Raw genomic sequence first — 16,898 nt, forward strand, 5'->3', positions numbered from 1 at the left:
GCCAAAGAATGATGTAAAATACTTAGCGGAGAGGTTGTCGTGACATACCAAAGAAGGAGTGTTGAAGCTTTTTATTTTTCAGAAGAGACAGAGGCCCAATTTCAACATGCAAAGTCAAATTTTGAGTCGTTTTTGATATGTAGAGTATTTTTTTCATAACTGAAGGTCATGATACTGCCCCTTTAATTTAGCCAAGCCTACATTTTAAAAAGGACACACACAGAAAGTCAGGTTATGTATAATTTATTTTTTTCTGACTAGAGTATTTTGTCATTAAAATCAAAATGTCAACATTTTAAAATCATATACACGCAAAGAACGCATTTTAATGTTAGCACAGCTTCTTAAAAATTTATACATATTTACTTGTTTTTTTTTCCTTTTTACTTGTGGACAGACAAAGCAGGAAGTGGTCACTCAAACTGTGAAGAGGTGGAAGGCAGGGAGGGGGAGAAAGGAAGCCCGCCCCACCCACGATGAAGAACCAATCCCTGCTCCCCAAAATAGTTAAGACAGTGACGCGCCCTGCATCCGGCAGGGAGCAGCCTTGATGGGGTGAAAAAATAAAGCCGACTATGAACACAAACACGCCCCCGTTCTCTAATCTATACAGAAATGATGCAAAATTGCTGACATAAATACAACCTGCAGACTTCAAACCAGTTTCTCTCCCCCTCGTTATATCGGCTAACTCGGTAGTGTGCAGATGGGCTGGTTAATGGGAGAAGGGGGCTTGTCCGGGTCTGTCCTTTACATACATTTATTAATAGAAACTATGTTACAGAATTTCCCCAAGCATGAATTAAAGGCAACCCACTAGCACAGCAACTGTACAGATCTTGGCAGAGCCACCAGATAAATTTCTGAAACCAAAGTACAGTAGCTAGGTCATCACCAGCAGTTAAGAAGCAAGATATATATACAGCTGTTCAGTCAGGGGACTGCTATGTTACAGAGAAGATGTACTTGAAGGAAATAAACATTTTGTTTTACAACTTCATGTTTCGAGTGGGGACGCATGCTGCTTTGTGTTGGTTACATGAGGCAGACCAACAAGTCTCCAGATAAATCGGCTCTTCAGTGCAGCTTTAGGAGAAAAACAAAAAAAGACCCAAATAATTGTGATTTAATGAGTGTCGAATGTAATAGTGATCCTAAAAGAGAAATTTTATTCAATCAGGGTAGCGTGAAGAGCAAGTGCATCAAAAAAGAAGAACTGCTATAATAAGGCAACAATGACAAAACAAATGCTGGTAAAGATGTGTTGACATGATAGTGAGGGGAGTTTTGGGGGATGGATGCATCAGGGCGGCGCTGAAGAAGAAAGTGATGGAAATTGTGATTAAGTGATGTCTGAGTTTAAAAAGAAAGAAAAAGACATCCATCCAGCCAACTGTAATTCATTCCAGCTGGAAAACACCAACATCCTTGCAAGATTTCAAAAGATAGTAATAAGAAGGTAATTCCTAACATTTATTGTGGCCATTTCTTTTTTTTCTATGAGTTTCCTTTATTGCATCTCTCATGAGTTACTGAAAAAAATTACTTCTCTGCCAAGCAGAGGGAAAGAAACAAAAGCTCAACTACTCACTCCGTCTGGAGCTACCCGTGTGGCCGCTTAATAAATTACTTTCTGACCTCCTGCCCTCGCTCAAATTAAACATCTCTTATCTGCATGATGTGGTGAAAAGAATCATAAATTTGAAGAGTTTGGGAATATCATTCAGATTCAATTTAAACAAAACTGATAAGTGGCGCGTCAAACGTCTGCAGTGTGTATATTTCATATATGTATATCTATAAAACCAAACATAAAAAACAGTCTTGCTTTATTATCGATTGAACATTGAGTCTATCTAAAGTGTCAGTGACCAGTAACTCGTGGTGCCACCTACAAATCCTACTGATGGGAGGGAGGACGACTGAGGGGGGAGCAGAACAGTGGCGTTATGGGCAGAAATACACGGACAGTTTTAGGACGAGTGAGACGGCAACAAAGAGAGACAGGCAAAAGGAGGAGGGAGAGATGTAGTCCACACAGCCCAGCTCGGTCTGGAGTTAAGTCGATGTTCGCCCTGCCTTTCCTCCACAGCCCTGCTCTCACGCAGCTCCTGGTGCAGTGAGGGATGAAGGCGTCGGAATGGATGGAGGGGTTACTCAAGGGAGACCGGGCAGAACGGATAAAGAAGAAGGGAGGAACGGGGGGAGCGGTGGGGACAGGGGGGCTTTTGCTTGGTCATTAGCAGCCGCAACCTTCCCTCTGGGGCTGGGGTTCACTGGTTAGCCGACCGCCCTGAGGCGCCGAGGGCTTGTGCTGCACCCCTGACTCGGCGGCGTTCAGGTCCAGGCTGCCATCTTGGATATTCTGGTAGATTTTCTTAGCGGCTTCAAGGAAGGCGTCCTCGACGTTTTCACCTCTGGAGAGAAAAGGTACAGTTATATGAAGCTGAAAAGGCAAAATGTGGAAAAAGGTAAAGTTCGTACAGGGTCTTGCAAAAGTATTCCTACATTTTGTCACATTACAACCACAAACAGTTTCATATGATCCACCAGAACCAGGAAAGGAGCGCATCGTTGTGAAGTGGAAGGAAAAAGATGCATGGTTTAATATTTCTCCTGCCTGATTGCTGCGAAAGAACGGGAAAACTCATACCACAAAAAATAGAAGGTACTTTGGTCAGATGAGACCAGATTTTTACTTTTTGACTTACTGATGGATAACTAGCACGTAACACACAATCTCCATGGAAAAACATGGTGGTGGTGGCATCATGCTCTGGTCAGAGGTTGGGGAGGTAAAGATGGATGAGAGCTTAAAGCAATTCTGACTGAATATGTTTTTGGTGCTGCTTAAAACTTGAGACTGCGGTTGACCTTCATCAGAATGGTTTAGAATAAAGCAAACTCATAGGAAGGAATGGTCCAGTCAAAGTTCAAATGATCCAAATAAAATAGGAAAGATGTTCATTGTTTACATATGTAAAGTTAGAAAAGATAGGAAAATATGAAATCGCAATATTGTCATTACTGCAATGACAGTAATTTAATTTGAAATTAAGATGAGAATTGTAATTAGTTATATAACAAACACAAGCCACACTTTTCAGGTTTTTAATTAGCTATAAAGGTTAAAATGTATGTATGCATACCGTTTTCTCCTCTCTTCCAAATCACATACTATCTCATTTATATCATATAATATCTCAATAACACACTGAAGTTTGAGGCTGTAATGTAACAAAAGGGCTGTGAACATTTTTGCAAGGTAAAATGTTGCAGTAGCTGAAACTTTAAGGTGGTTCTTACGTTTTTGCACTGGCTTCCAGAAACAATAAACCTGAGAAACAGAAAGAAGGAATCATTAAAATGTATTACCAAATTCACTTAACTCCTTACTCATCCCATCTTTAATAGAGCATATTTATCCTTTTTTTTTTTCCCTCTATTGAAACCTCAGATTATGGTCTGACATGAAAGTTAGTCATAACAGTGAAACGGAAAAGAAAAACCACTTTCAGGCTTTAAATTGGAACATTTTCTTGAGAAATTTGCGCGTTGATTCACGCGTGTCCAGGTGATGTCTGGCTCACCGTTCTCCTCAGCAAACTGCTTCGCCTCCTCATACGTGACGTCCCTCTGGGCCTCCAGGTCAGCTTTGTTTCCTATGAGAATGATGACCTGGTGACACAGGAAGAGGAGGAGTGAGACGATCTCCTGCACGCTCGTTTCTGTCAGGGACAAATCTGACGCAGTGTGAGCAGATAAAACTGAAGAACATGCAGGAAGGCTGGACTTCCCTTATCTATGAAGAGAAGGTCAGAGGCAACCCGGGGAAGGCATAGGGGCAGGTTGCCTAGCAGCCGTATCATCATAAGACCTCTAATGTACCGATCTCATATTTATCTCTAGAAATACCAACTTTATGGAGAAACTACATGATTCTGAGGCAGAATTTAGACGCTGCTTAAGATAATTAAAACTTAACATATTAGGATTATTGTTCTACAGCATGAAGTTTATTATGAAGCTCTTAAACATTCACACTAAGAGTAGTGTTAAGAGCCCCCTTATGGTCTCTAAAAGTAATTTCAGTGGAAAAATACATTAAAAGTAATAAATTAAAAAGAAATGTGTACGCAACCCACTGTCAATGCATTTCACGTCAAGTGTGTGTCATGTCTAAACTGATTCTGATCTGCTTTATATGCAAAACAAAAAAACAACCTTAAAGACATATCTTATAAAAAACCTTTTAAGTGGAATAATTAGCTGTAAATTCCGTTTGAAATAATTAATAGTAATAACTTATGTCCATTTAGTGGCATTAAAGTGTACTTTAATGGCAGGAAGTGTGTGACGTTCCGTTAAGTTCGGATGAAACACCAGATGCATTTCAAGGAGCCTGAAATAGAAGTGGCCTGTTGCACAAGCACAGACTTCTCTGATGGAGAAGTCTGTGATGATTTAGAGTTAATCAAATTTACCAAGAAGATCTAGTTAAGAAACCAGGCCTGTGCTTTTCCAGTAAAACTGAAAGAAAACAAAATAGTAGAGGAAGAGAAGATGGAGTAACTAAGAGAAAAAACCTGGTTCCAAATAATAATATATGCATATATATTATTATTTGTAACCAGGATGAAGAGATATTTTAAATTTGCATTACTATATGCAATAACACAGTGAAATGAAGTGTAAATATGTCTGTATGCTTACAGTATTGGGGTTGGTGAGGTTTCTGGCGTCAGTAAGCCAGCTGCTCAGGTGGTTGTAAGTGCTTCTCCTGCAGGACAACAACATGGACAGGGGTGAAAAAGTTTGAGGTTATCACTACATGTGAAAGGATTAAATGGGTTCGTCAGAAGTAGTATAATCCAACGCTCATTTCTTAAACCTCTATCGTTTTCTTTCAAACAGACAATGCTTTCTAAACTGGAGGCACACCATGTGAGGGAAAACATGATAATATCAAGTCTCTGCGAGGCACACCCTTTGATAACAGGAAATGAACATTTGTACAGCAGCAGCAACATTTTGTGCTGAATATTTTTCCCCTTGGAGGACACTTACAGATTTTCCTCCAGTTTACAAATGCACTGCTGCAAACCTACTATCAAACAGCTGAGGAAAGACCGTCCAACACTAATCATCTCCAGCTCTCCATCTTCCTCAAACATGCACGTTATGTGCAAATACATAATGCAAACATTTTTTTTTATGTCAGAATCATGCAGCAACTGGAATGAAAGGAGAACCGGCAGCCTACCTGGTAATGTCGTAGACCATAAGTGCCCCTGCAGCCCCGCGGTAGTAGGAGCGGGTGACGGCCCTGAAGCGCTCCTGTCCTGCTGTGTCCCAAATCTGCAGCTTGATTTTCTGTCCGCTCACCTCGATTATCCTCGTCCCAAACTCCACGCCGATTGTATGAGGGCAGTCTGCCATAACTGGACAACAAGAAAGAAGACTTTAGTGAGATCATTTATATATATTTTTTTGAATAATCACATGCAACTGATAACTGTTCTTTGCTAATCCTCGTACATCGTCATCCTCTTTTTTTGGGGGGGTGAGGGGGGGGGGGTATTCACATTATAAGCAAAATTAGGAGGGTATAAGTAAGTTTAACTAAACTTATAAATCCTAAACAAATTGAAAGATATTCAGAATTTTGTCCTGCCCTTATTAGCCTAACTCAATTTTATATTTCAATTGCTCTACAGATAGTAGCCAAGCTATACATTTATCCATAGAACTGGATTAACCATATAATCGACCATATAAACTACAAGCATGTCTTAGAGACATAAAAAAACAAGATGTTGGTTTTCCTTCTTTTAAATTCACACAAACTGGTTTTTCTCTGGATAGATGTAACTAGACCTCAACTAGATGTACAGTAGCTGTTGGGGAAGAAGACAGAGATGCCAGTTATCAAGAACAAACTTTGGGTTTCTGTCTATATTTAGTTTTAGGACCAGACTTAAATATGTTATTTTACTCTAGAGTGGCTTTGATTATGAAGAGCCACTCCAGTAATACTGCTGGAGCACATGCTGACTGCCATGTTATTGCACTGCTTTTCTTTCATTACTTATGTGGCTTTTTTTTTCCAAGAACAATGATATTAACCACAGTCACACTCAGTAAATTAGAATACACATTCTAATGAGGTTCATTTGTCAGATTAAAAGTACCTTTCGGAAAGACTAAACAATTTTAATTAAGGTTAAATTTTTGTATTAAAATGTTTCTTATTAGTCTGATGTAATATTTTAATTTAAAATATGTTTTCATTATGTCTCTGTGTAATTACTCTATGTAATGTGTTTTGTATAGTGATAAAATTTATTAAATAAATTGACTTTTGAAAAATATTCTAATTTACTGGAAGGGTGTGTATACATGGCAAGCTTCAGTGAATAATACGGTTTTTAAAAAGTTATTTTTCTACCAAGTCATTCCTATTAGTATAAAATCCTTAAAATGAGATGCCAGGAAAAGTCAGAGTCACCAGAATTTTCTCAAGCTGTTTTAAGTTTGCCGTGATGCTCTACTTAAAAGCTCTCCTCATGAGGCACAAGGCCTGTTGCTCCAACACTTTTTTCCCTTGGAAGAAACACGAAAGCAGTTTGGAAGTGAAATCTTACGTTGTTTTGAAATGGCAGTTTTAAAGCCACGAGCAGCAAGTCTGCTGAGACTGCAGGGTCTATTGTAATAAAGTATTAATTGTTCGCAGTCCTCCTAACACCTAATAAATCATCCACAGCCACATGAAAACGTATGACGTAATCAGAGGAAACTTTTCTCTGATTGGCATTTCATGATCTGAATCTGACTGTGCACGACCGAATGGGCTCTTCTGCATTTGAACATGAATCAAACCTTTTCATCCATTTAGCAAAATGACGTTTGATACTTTTTTTCTTGTAAATTGGATAGAATGAAGGTAAACATACATTTTTGCATTTTAACTGAATTCATCTGTAAACTGGCAGCAGCTGCATCGAGGATTTAAGCTGTTCGAAAAGTACAAGCCAAAAAAGAAAAAGACAAAAAAACTGGTTGAACTTTGCTTCAAATGACTGAATGTTTTCTAAAAAAAAATTAAAATAAATAAAATCTACCTCGTGTGTGTGTGTGGATTCGTCCAGGATGTGATTATAGACATGAATAAGAAACACTGCATCTGGCTTTTTAATAGTGGCACTAAACACAACTGAGCTGAATGGCAATGGGAGGCTGCAGCTGGCTCATACACCGGAGAAGAGACTCTCACTGTTGAGCTACCATTCATCTGCTCTGCAGCCGACATCCGCTGGCATGAAAAGAAATCTAAAGAGGTTTAGGCACTACAGATATATCTGGCAACCTTGCAAGCACCAAGGTGCACACAAAGACACACGGAGGAGTTAAAAATCAGAGCAGTACTTACATTTCTTTTCTGTGAACTGGTGAAGCAAACAGGACTTTCCTACCCCCATGTCCCCTATTGAGAGATAGACTCAGGTCAACCAAGGAAACAGAGGAGCAATAATTTTCTTTTCAAGTTTGCAGTGTTGACCCCCATACAACAGCAACGCTTTACATTTTATGGACTAATGGGACACAGGCCGTCATACAAAAAAAAGGGAGAGATGTTTATGAATGCCATGTTTTTTTTTTATGAATGCGAGGCATATTTTCCCATAAATTGTACATTTCTACACTCATCTGGTTTCTGCTTCCAACTGTAATGGCCAAGTACTTAACCAATAGTTCAATAAATGAAAACAAAGTAGTGGTAGAAACACTAATGTTGATGTTGTGCATTTTAAAGTAAAAGGCTTACATTTGAGCAGTAAAAGGAGTAAAGACATTTATTAAATGGAAGTATGAAGAATTAAAAAAAAAAAAAGCAGACAATTTAAGCAAGGTTCATGGGTCTGATGGTCACTTACCAATAATGATGTATTTGAAAATGTAGGAGTAGTTATATGGTGCAGTGGCCATGGTGGCTCTGGAATGAAAACAGAGAGGTGTTTTCAGCAAATCAGCAAATATGACATAAACAGAAGAACTGGGCTTTAGCTGCTAAGATCAGATTTGAAGAAGGCCACATTATTCATATTATTTATTGGTGTAAAAATAAGTGCTTAAACAGAGATTGAATGATTTTCGTTTAGCGCATTTTCAGAAAAACTCAACCCTGAGTATGCCGAGTATGTCAGCCTTATGAATAATAATAGATACCAGCTTTAAAGCAATATTGATAATATTGCGATTGTGATATGTCTCTATTTTTTCTTGTCCTTTCATTCTCATCTGTCGCGCCTTCACTCCGTGACCTTTGGCATTTTGAGCAAAGTCATTTGTGTCCGGTGTGAACATCTGCTGCTCTGAAACTCTGCCCAACTGGATAAATATCACATCAACATGTAAAATGCAAACTGGTAACACTTGAGAAATATTATACAACAATTTGGGAAACCAAAACATTCCTTTGCACAATGAATATTAAAAGCACAACAATGTATACGCAGTATATTGTGTAGCGTTAATACAGAGTAGGGATGAAAAGGTTTTAATGCCATGCATGCAATGCCATGCAATTTCTTAGATTCTCAAAAAACATTTTTGAGGCCGTTACATTGTTTATAGTACTATTTTTGATAACCCTTATCAAGTTGTTTACAAATATCATGATGAAAAAATGTTTTAGTCGTTATATCCCCAAGAAAAATTAAAACTAACCTGTTTATATTGAAAATAATCCTTAACTGTGAATTTACTGGATATCATGGCACTTAATTTTAATATTTGTCTTTGTGTTTTATTATTTAAAAATAGCTAATAATACTAGCTACTTAATAGCTAATAGGAATATGAACACAGATATATTCCTAAGGTTATTCTGACCAACAGCTTATCACTTTGGACTTACCAGTGTGCAAAATTTAACAAAATTCAACTCAGAGTTAATTTCTGAAGGAATCTAAAAAAAAACAACAACCATAAAACACCTAAAAAATCTGAACAGTCTTTTACCCTGAATTGAAGAAACAGTGACATCATAGCTATTGAAATGCCACAGCATGGTGATAAAACACTGAAATAAAGGTGGACTAAACAGAACCTCTTTCTTTCCTCTAATCACACATTCACTATTATAGATATAACTATAAATAAAAGCTCTGACACCGTCCATCTGCTGTCTACACGTAATTATCCTTGAAAGATCTTCCCCCGTTTACTGGTCAACACTATCGTTATAGCGCTACTAATCTATCAGTTTTCATTTTCATCTTAAAGTCACAGCCTATCGACAACACATGGATAGAAAAGCATTTAGGTTTACTCAAAACCTCCCAGATATTTTTAAGATGAAAGTGTGTCTGAACTTGCTTTCTTTTCCCCACAACAAAGCGCCAGGGATCCTCCTCACAACCTACCGACTCATGCTGACTGAATTAGTGGTTTGTTAGGGCTTTGTGGCTCTCAGATTCTCATTTTAGATTAATAAGCTTTCACTGGGAGTGGCAATCTAACTCATAACAGAGCAGGCTGCCACCAACTCCAGTGAGCTTATCGTCACGATTTACCGACAGTGTGAGCTAGACATGGTGCAAACAAAGTCAAAAATAATCGCTCGGTGGTAATTTCATTTTATTAAGTGAGAAAAACAATCACTATAAGAGGCAGGAAAATTCAGTTGAGTTTTAACATCAAATTCACTCATTATATGAAGCCATTTCCAGACATTTAGGCTCTTTTTATGCTGAAAATACTTCCAGACTTTGTAGAAAAGCACCATTTTTCCACAGACGCTTGCTTTCCTCGCCCTTGCTCAAAGTTAGTGTGCCTGAAGGCCGTGCTTTTCAGCAAGTGAAGGTTCAAACTAATTGGTGCTGCAGTTCTTTGCAGCTGACATCACCGTGCCACATCACAACCCAGAACTGTCTGGCATACTCGCTCAGACTTCGACACCTGCAGCAAAGTGACCATGTTTGACTTGCTGAGCTACTGCTGACACAACTGCAAAAAAATGTGGATGGGCTGAGATAAGATAAGCACAGAAGAAAAATGACACACACGACAAGAGAACAGATAAAGGCTTATACTAAACTGGAAGCAAACGGACGGGGCTACAAATGATAACGTGAAAATTTTCCAACAAAATAAATTTTGGAATGGTTTACACTGGTTTGTTTTGAAAAACTTAAACACTTTGGCTCAGATTTAAAATAAACTAACTTGATTATCTCATAACCGGATATTATACAAGTGCAGGTTTTCCTCTATTACAACACACCTACAACATGATCAAACCTGTGTCTATCAGTCAAGTCATTCTTCTTTATTTGTTGCTTCCAAGAAGCCAAAATTGCATTTTCAAATGATCTTGAACAACAGTTCCTCAGGCTTTGGATTTTTTCTTGGAAAGCAATGTTTCACCCATGTCCCAGTCCAGTTACCTCACAGTGGTAGAGAAATGGTTTTTTTAAATCATTTATAAAAAGTGAAAAAGCACAAACTTTTTATTACATATAAACATCTTATGATGTTCAAGTACAATCTGTGTTTCTGCTAATGGCTCACTCTGAAAGCCCTCCACGGACTGCAACCTGACCTGCTTTTCATCACCGACACTACTGGCTAAAAAGAACCAGTAGTGGTTTAGGACGACATAAAGTAACTATTTATATATGCATCATCTGTTGCTTAGGTACATTCAACACAAATTTGATATTATAATAAAGAACGCAGTTAGTTTTACTAAGCTACATATATTCACAAGGACTCTAGAACTTTACCCTACTCATCAGAGTTAATTTCATCATGTCGGTTGCTGATATAACATCATTATGGGAAAAGGGAAGTTTATTAAATAAATGGCTCGTGTCCCAGACATTGAAAATTCTGTATCCAAATTTTGAGGTGATATGGACCATGAACCAGTCACACTGTAGTGCTTTTAATATCCCAGCAGAGCGCTTTAAGTCTTTGACTGAATTTTATCACGTGACCCTCATGTGCTCTCCTCATCCCAAGTGTGATAGGGAGATAATCTCTTAGAGTGCATATTCCCAGCAAGAGTAAAAACTAGATTTGTGGTTAAAAAAAAAGCAACAATAAAAAAAAAAAAAAACACAAGAAAAGATGAATATTCATCAAGATGTAGAAAAGTCAAGGCCGTGTGATTAGAATGCAGCTTCAGCACTTTTCATATTCCTCTAAAACATTCAAGTCTCTTTCTAGTGAAGAAGTTCAACTGCCTCTACTGAGCTCACATCCTTTTTAGTACGTGGTTCGTTTAACTTCTGATGATTCATCAGGAAACATATAAAAGAAATCAAGGGTTGCTATAAGGGATGAACAATATGGAATCAAGTTTTAATCGCAATATTAGAGTTTGTTGCAATGACGACAAGAGACTAGAGAACTTGAAGAAATTTTTTTTCTCTTTAAATTCTTAGCATTATTTTAGTGCACTATTAATAAAAAAAAAAAAAAAAGGATTTTACAAAAAAAAAAAATCTAGAAGCGGCTCTGTTGAAGTATTTTATCTTACAGGACCTTATCTTTACTTTAGGTTTAAATACAAAATTACCCTAGATGTCAAACCACAGAAGGTAAAGTTGTAAAAAAAAACATAATCTACTTAATGCAATATTCTGCAGTTTGGTTAAACTCGGTTGCTGTAAATGTGCTTTGAATACACTTGATTCAATATACCATAATGAGTAGTTCCCAAGAAAAACAGTCGACTGACTCCAAACTCCCAGAGTAGGTCTTATAGTCTATTGTTTATGTCATTATAGCGACCCTTTCCTGTTTATTTTACCAAGCTGCTGCTACAAAAAAAGTATGCAATTACAATTACGTATGCAATATCTTAATATAAATCACCACATTTATTTTTAATGGAAACAACGAATGCTTTAGGATTAGAAAAATTGTGGTATGCAAGTTATGTAGCTGGTACTTCTACTTGACATACAGGGCCCCTTGATGAAATCCTGTGACTCCAAGCCCTAATGAAAACTTGCAGTATGGTGTTAAAACTCCGGATGTATTAAATACCGATGTCATGTTAACAAACAATAAATTGTGTGATCGCAGTAGTTTCAGTGATTTACGCACAGATCACTGAAATGATGCAGCATTTTAAAGCATGGTTAACAAAGCTATTCCACTGGAAAAAATGACTTTCTGCACAATAGTTTATTTTGTTAAAAAATATATACTTTCATACATAAGCTCTTTTATTTTGTTAAAAACAAAACCAAAAGAGGTGGCTAATACACGGAAGGCTACGAATTAGCAGTAGACTGTGTATAATGCTGCTCTATTGATCCATTTTCACTCCTTTGTAAATACACAAAAATCATATACACCGAATCCAGAACTGAACATGTGGGGTAATAGATGTAAATGTTTCAATTTGACACATTCAACCGTGAAAATTTCAGGTTAGCTTAACATTAGCTTGAAAACCGGCAAAAAAAACAGCCGTGGGTTTACAAGTTTACTTCGTTATTGAGGCATAAAAAGACAAAAACACCTGCAAGCAAACAGGGAAGGAAATAGAGCCATACATTGACGTGAAAAAACAACACAAGTGGTCGAATCTGATCAAAATTATAGCTCTAGATGAGGTGTTTTGAAAGCGAAGTTTGCATTAGCTCTAGCTTATAACCTAGCTGACGTCAATGTGTGTTTCTCGAAAACAAACGCTACAAAAACAAGACGGAACGCACTCGCCACCATTTTCACGCTTCAAGGCAATTTCTTACTGTGTGAGAATATCGAAAGCCACAAACAAATCTGGGACCAGCTTTATTTTCTGCATATACCAAACAGGCTAACGTCGGCTAGCGTTAGCTTTAGCAGGCTGATTTGTCAGCTAATAGACGCGTTGCAAATTTATCTTGTGATCCTAAAACAGACAAGTTATACCCCACACGAGAGATGATTTTCCACACTAATAACTAGACAAGACTCCACCTATTAAATAAATGAAACAACCATTCTCTTAACAAACTCCGTTAGCTTTCCACTTAGTTGTATCCTGGCAAACACAGCTAATGCTACCCAATTTCTACAGATCACTGAGTTAAACATGTGTGACTCCGTGTTTATTCAACATATTACCATTGTAAAGTTGCATTTAAATAATCCTCATTGTCTGTCCTTACCAGGAATTAAATCTTTAGGCGTTTTGGAGCTGTTCAGAAGAGGTTTGCAGGTTATCCTGGCTCAAGATGGCTGCTCACGGCACAGGGTTTCCTCAGCTCTATACAATGGGTTTCTGGGACAAAGAACCTCGTATGCGGCGATTTGCTGTTTAGGCACTATCAGTAGGAGTGAGAATGGACGAGATAACCTAAACGTTATATTATAATACCTCTGGAGATAACATTAAGTCAATATAGAAAACATAGTAAGAGCTTTTATTAATGCAAATAATAATAAAAAAATAATTTTTAGCTTTATTGTCTATGGCCTTATACGTGTGTTGTGAAGTCACTGCTGCATATTTTCTGCAAAAGCAGCTTTACACTTTCTCCACACACACCAATAATGAATAATAATATGATAATCTGCACCTGTAAGGGTGTGATTTGAAATTTGGAAGATAATTGCAACTGTTTCTTTAAATGCTGTAAATTGCAAGTTCAGGCCTTCATGGGCTGGACTTTTTGTCACGGACCACCACCAGATGCTTGACTTGACTGCCTTGAGATCTGGAAAATTTGAAGATCTATGTCTCCCTGTGATGGACAGGCGACCTATCCAAATCGTACCCCACATCTGGCATGATGACCACTGGAAATAGGCGACACCCAAGATCGTTGCCCAAAGGATCACTGATTTCTCCTCCGGCATGCTTCTGATTGGACTTAACAGGTCAACCGTTGTTTGTGCATCTGTGAGCCTATCGTATTCTTCTTTCTTTGGACCATTTTTGACAGATATGCCAGGAACATCCCACAAAAGATGTTCCAGGTAAGACAAATTTCAGATATGTTCTGGCAGTAAGGCATTATTGTGCCATATGGTTTTGTATTGTACTGTTTCATACTAAGCCTTTCTGTTACTCCTAAGACTTTGAGGTCAAGAACCTTCCTGTAACTTTTACATCTCTATTCTGAACTCCATTTGGATGATTGAGCACCTAACCTCATCTCTGAAGCTGAGCTCATTTAATTTCCCCCATCTGTATCTAAATCTCATTCTTTTGGTCAAGATCCATGTCTCATTAACATATTTAAGGGAATGTAGAGAGTAAAAAGTTAAATTTAGACCCTAACTTTTATAGATTGGTTTGAAGCATAGGAGAACCCCATCTATCTCGCTCCATTTGTTCCATCTTACCATCATTCCTAAACAAAGATGTCAAGATCCTTGATCCCCTGTGTTTGAGGTAGAGATTGATCTCCTAAACTCAGAGAGTAACCTGTTGTTTTCAAGTTAATAAGCATGGCCACAGACTTATGCATTTGACTTATCTGGATTTGATGTAATTGCTTATCTTGCCACAAAGAATAAAGGAAGCGTCAAATCACCTTTCTTTTGAAAAATATGAAACATTTATTGATGTAATTCACAATATTACATGCTTTCACTAACATATATTTCACAGAAGACTTACATAAAGTTTGCTTCCCACCAGCTGGCCTGCAGTGCTGTAACATAAACTGAAAAAAATATATATTTTAATGTGTAAATAACCCGTAACATTAAAAGACCAGACCAAACATATGTTTGATCTTGAAAAAATATAGCAAACTCCTTAAAACAGAAAAAGATAGGCCTTCATGTAGAAGTAAGACTTTGTAAAGCTGAAATCAGCATTGCCATGGGTAATTTTGTATGGGTCATTTATGTTTTTCGTTGTTTATTTTCAGGTTATGTTTTTTTAATTAATTATTTATGGGTTATTTAAATGTTTTATGGGTTAATGATGTGTATCCAGCACCAGTCGTCAAGGGCCAAGGTCCTACCAGTTTTAGATATGTCTCTGCTCCAACACAGCTGATTCAAATGGTCCAATTTCTTCCTGTGCATTTCAAAGTTCTGCACATGCCTGCTAATCATCATCATTTGATTCAGATGTGCTGGACCAGGAAGAGAACTAAAACATGCAGGATACCAGCCTTTGGACACAAATGGGCTAAATCTTCTTTTTACTGAACAGACAGTAAAACTCTAACATAAATGTTCTAGAAAATGACATACTTGACGCTACATATAAATAGGTGTAAGTGCACAAGAAGATCTCTGATGGGTGGAAGATGTTAAATAATTATTTTCCTCAAACATGTTTATGGGTTATTCTCTCTGTGATTCATAGTCCAAGTCAACAACGTGACAGAACCTATCGCTAAGCGCTGCTTTCAAGCAACACCACACTGAAGAACACGCTCATTGAGCCTGTGAGATGCACAATCCAGTGATGCTTGTCCCGATTCTAGTTTCTCATCACCACCATATCCTCAGTAGCAGGACACCCAGTGCACAGACATAGTGGAGTGTGCTCGGATGCCACAGCGGGGTGCTGTTGCACAGGTCGGAGTCGCAGCAGTGAATTCTCACCCCCGGCAGCTCTTGTTGCTGACAGTGTCTGGATGTCGCACAGCCACTGGTCAGGGCGATACCCAGAGCCGCTGCAGGGACAGAATAGGGTGGAAGGGGGAAGGAGAGTCAGTCAGTCAGCCAGTCAGTCAGATAAGAGAGATGAGCTGGTGTTTGTCTCAGCAGGAAAAAAAAGCATAACTAAGCACCAAATGCTGCAAGTGGATAATGAGGAAAACACTTACACATCTTAAGAATACAGAGGAGAGTAAAAGACAGCACTTTGACAAGCTTATTTTGTGCAATAAAAACAAACAGCCATTTTGTACAGCGTAATATATAACTGCTATGTTTATATGACTGCCCTGTGTCTAAACGTAGCACTTAGCCTTCTCCAATTTAACTTTGTTTTTCTTTACAAGGGTAGAGCATACAGATACATGGATATTTAACCACTCCTCTCTGCACATAATTTTTCCGCTGTTCATTTGCAGTTTTTCTAATTTTCTGTTATGTTTTGTATGATTTCTACACATAATCATGCATAATGTTTTTTTTAATCAGCATGATTAGAAATAAATATTATGCATGAGTACATGTAGTTAATTTATTTGATCAAACTCATTTCTTTTTGAGAAATACACAGTATTCTTCAGAATAGGGATTGCGCCATTTTTTAAAACAAATTCCTCCTTTATATGTATTATCCGTCAATATGAAAATGATTATCTTCTCATACTTTGAACTTCAGCTAAGCATACTTGTTTTGGAGGTTGATAGTACAGCTCATGTTAGTATAGAAATATTTTTCTTTTTATCGATCACATAAGAATTGACCCAACATTTTTTCAAGGGTTTTGTTGACTCTGCTGGTTTTTATTTAGCAGTTGTTTTACAGGAAAGTGGGGTGTGAGAGAAGGAATACATGCAGCAAAAGTCCAGGACTCAAACCTGTAAGGCATACATGGTTGGCACTTAATCCTGTGCCATCGCTGTGCCCAATTTACCCAACATTTCATTATTTCAATGTGTGCTGAGCTTTAAGTTAGAGTCAAACTCATTTTGCAGTAGAGAAGAAGACTGAAGATGTTATGGATTAGGGAGAAATGTCTTGGCTCTTCAAACAAAAGAGACCAGAAATGTAAGACTCTTTTATGGAAGTTTGCCAGCATCTGTTTGATTTGGATTTGACAGGGTCACATGAAGATTAAATGGACTGACTGGACACAGATTACTGCCAAGACATTGGTACACAATTTTGAGTAAGAGCTTTTCATACAGTGCACCACATGCAGTTTTTGCCTGTGCACGCTGATTCTCTTAGCAACTGGAAAACCGCGCCACAT

General features: G+C 37.8%; 1 protein-coding gene across 1 annotated transcript; it reads right to left on the reverse strand.

Moving 5' to 3' along the window:
- Positions 1-366: 366 nt before the first annotated feature.
- rab14l (RAB14, member RAS oncogene family, like) lies at positions 367-13,328 on the reverse strand. Its single transcript, XM_028025589.1, has 8 exons — positions 13,173-13,328; positions 7,935-7,993; positions 7,430-7,483; positions 5,264-5,441; positions 4,714-4,780; positions 3,591-3,678; positions 3,307-3,337; positions 367-2,417 (listed from the first exon to the last, which is right to left on the reverse strand). Exons 2-8 carry the CDS (start codon positions 7,984-7,986, stop codon positions 2,240-2,242), a joined length of 648 nt encoding a protein of 215 aa, XP_027881390.1. The 5' UTR covers positions 7,987-7,993; positions 13,173-13,328; the 3' UTR covers positions 367-2,239.
- Between the last annotated feature and the right edge of the window lie 3,570 nt (positions 13,329-16,898).

This window comes from Xiphophorus couchianus, chromosome 8 (genome assembly GCF_001444195.1).
Source record: "Xiphophorus couchianus chromosome 8, X_couchianus-1.0, whole genome shotgun sequence".
Classification (NCBI taxonomy): Eukaryota; Metazoa; Chordata; class Actinopteri; order Cyprinodontiformes; family Poeciliidae; genus Xiphophorus; species Xiphophorus couchianus.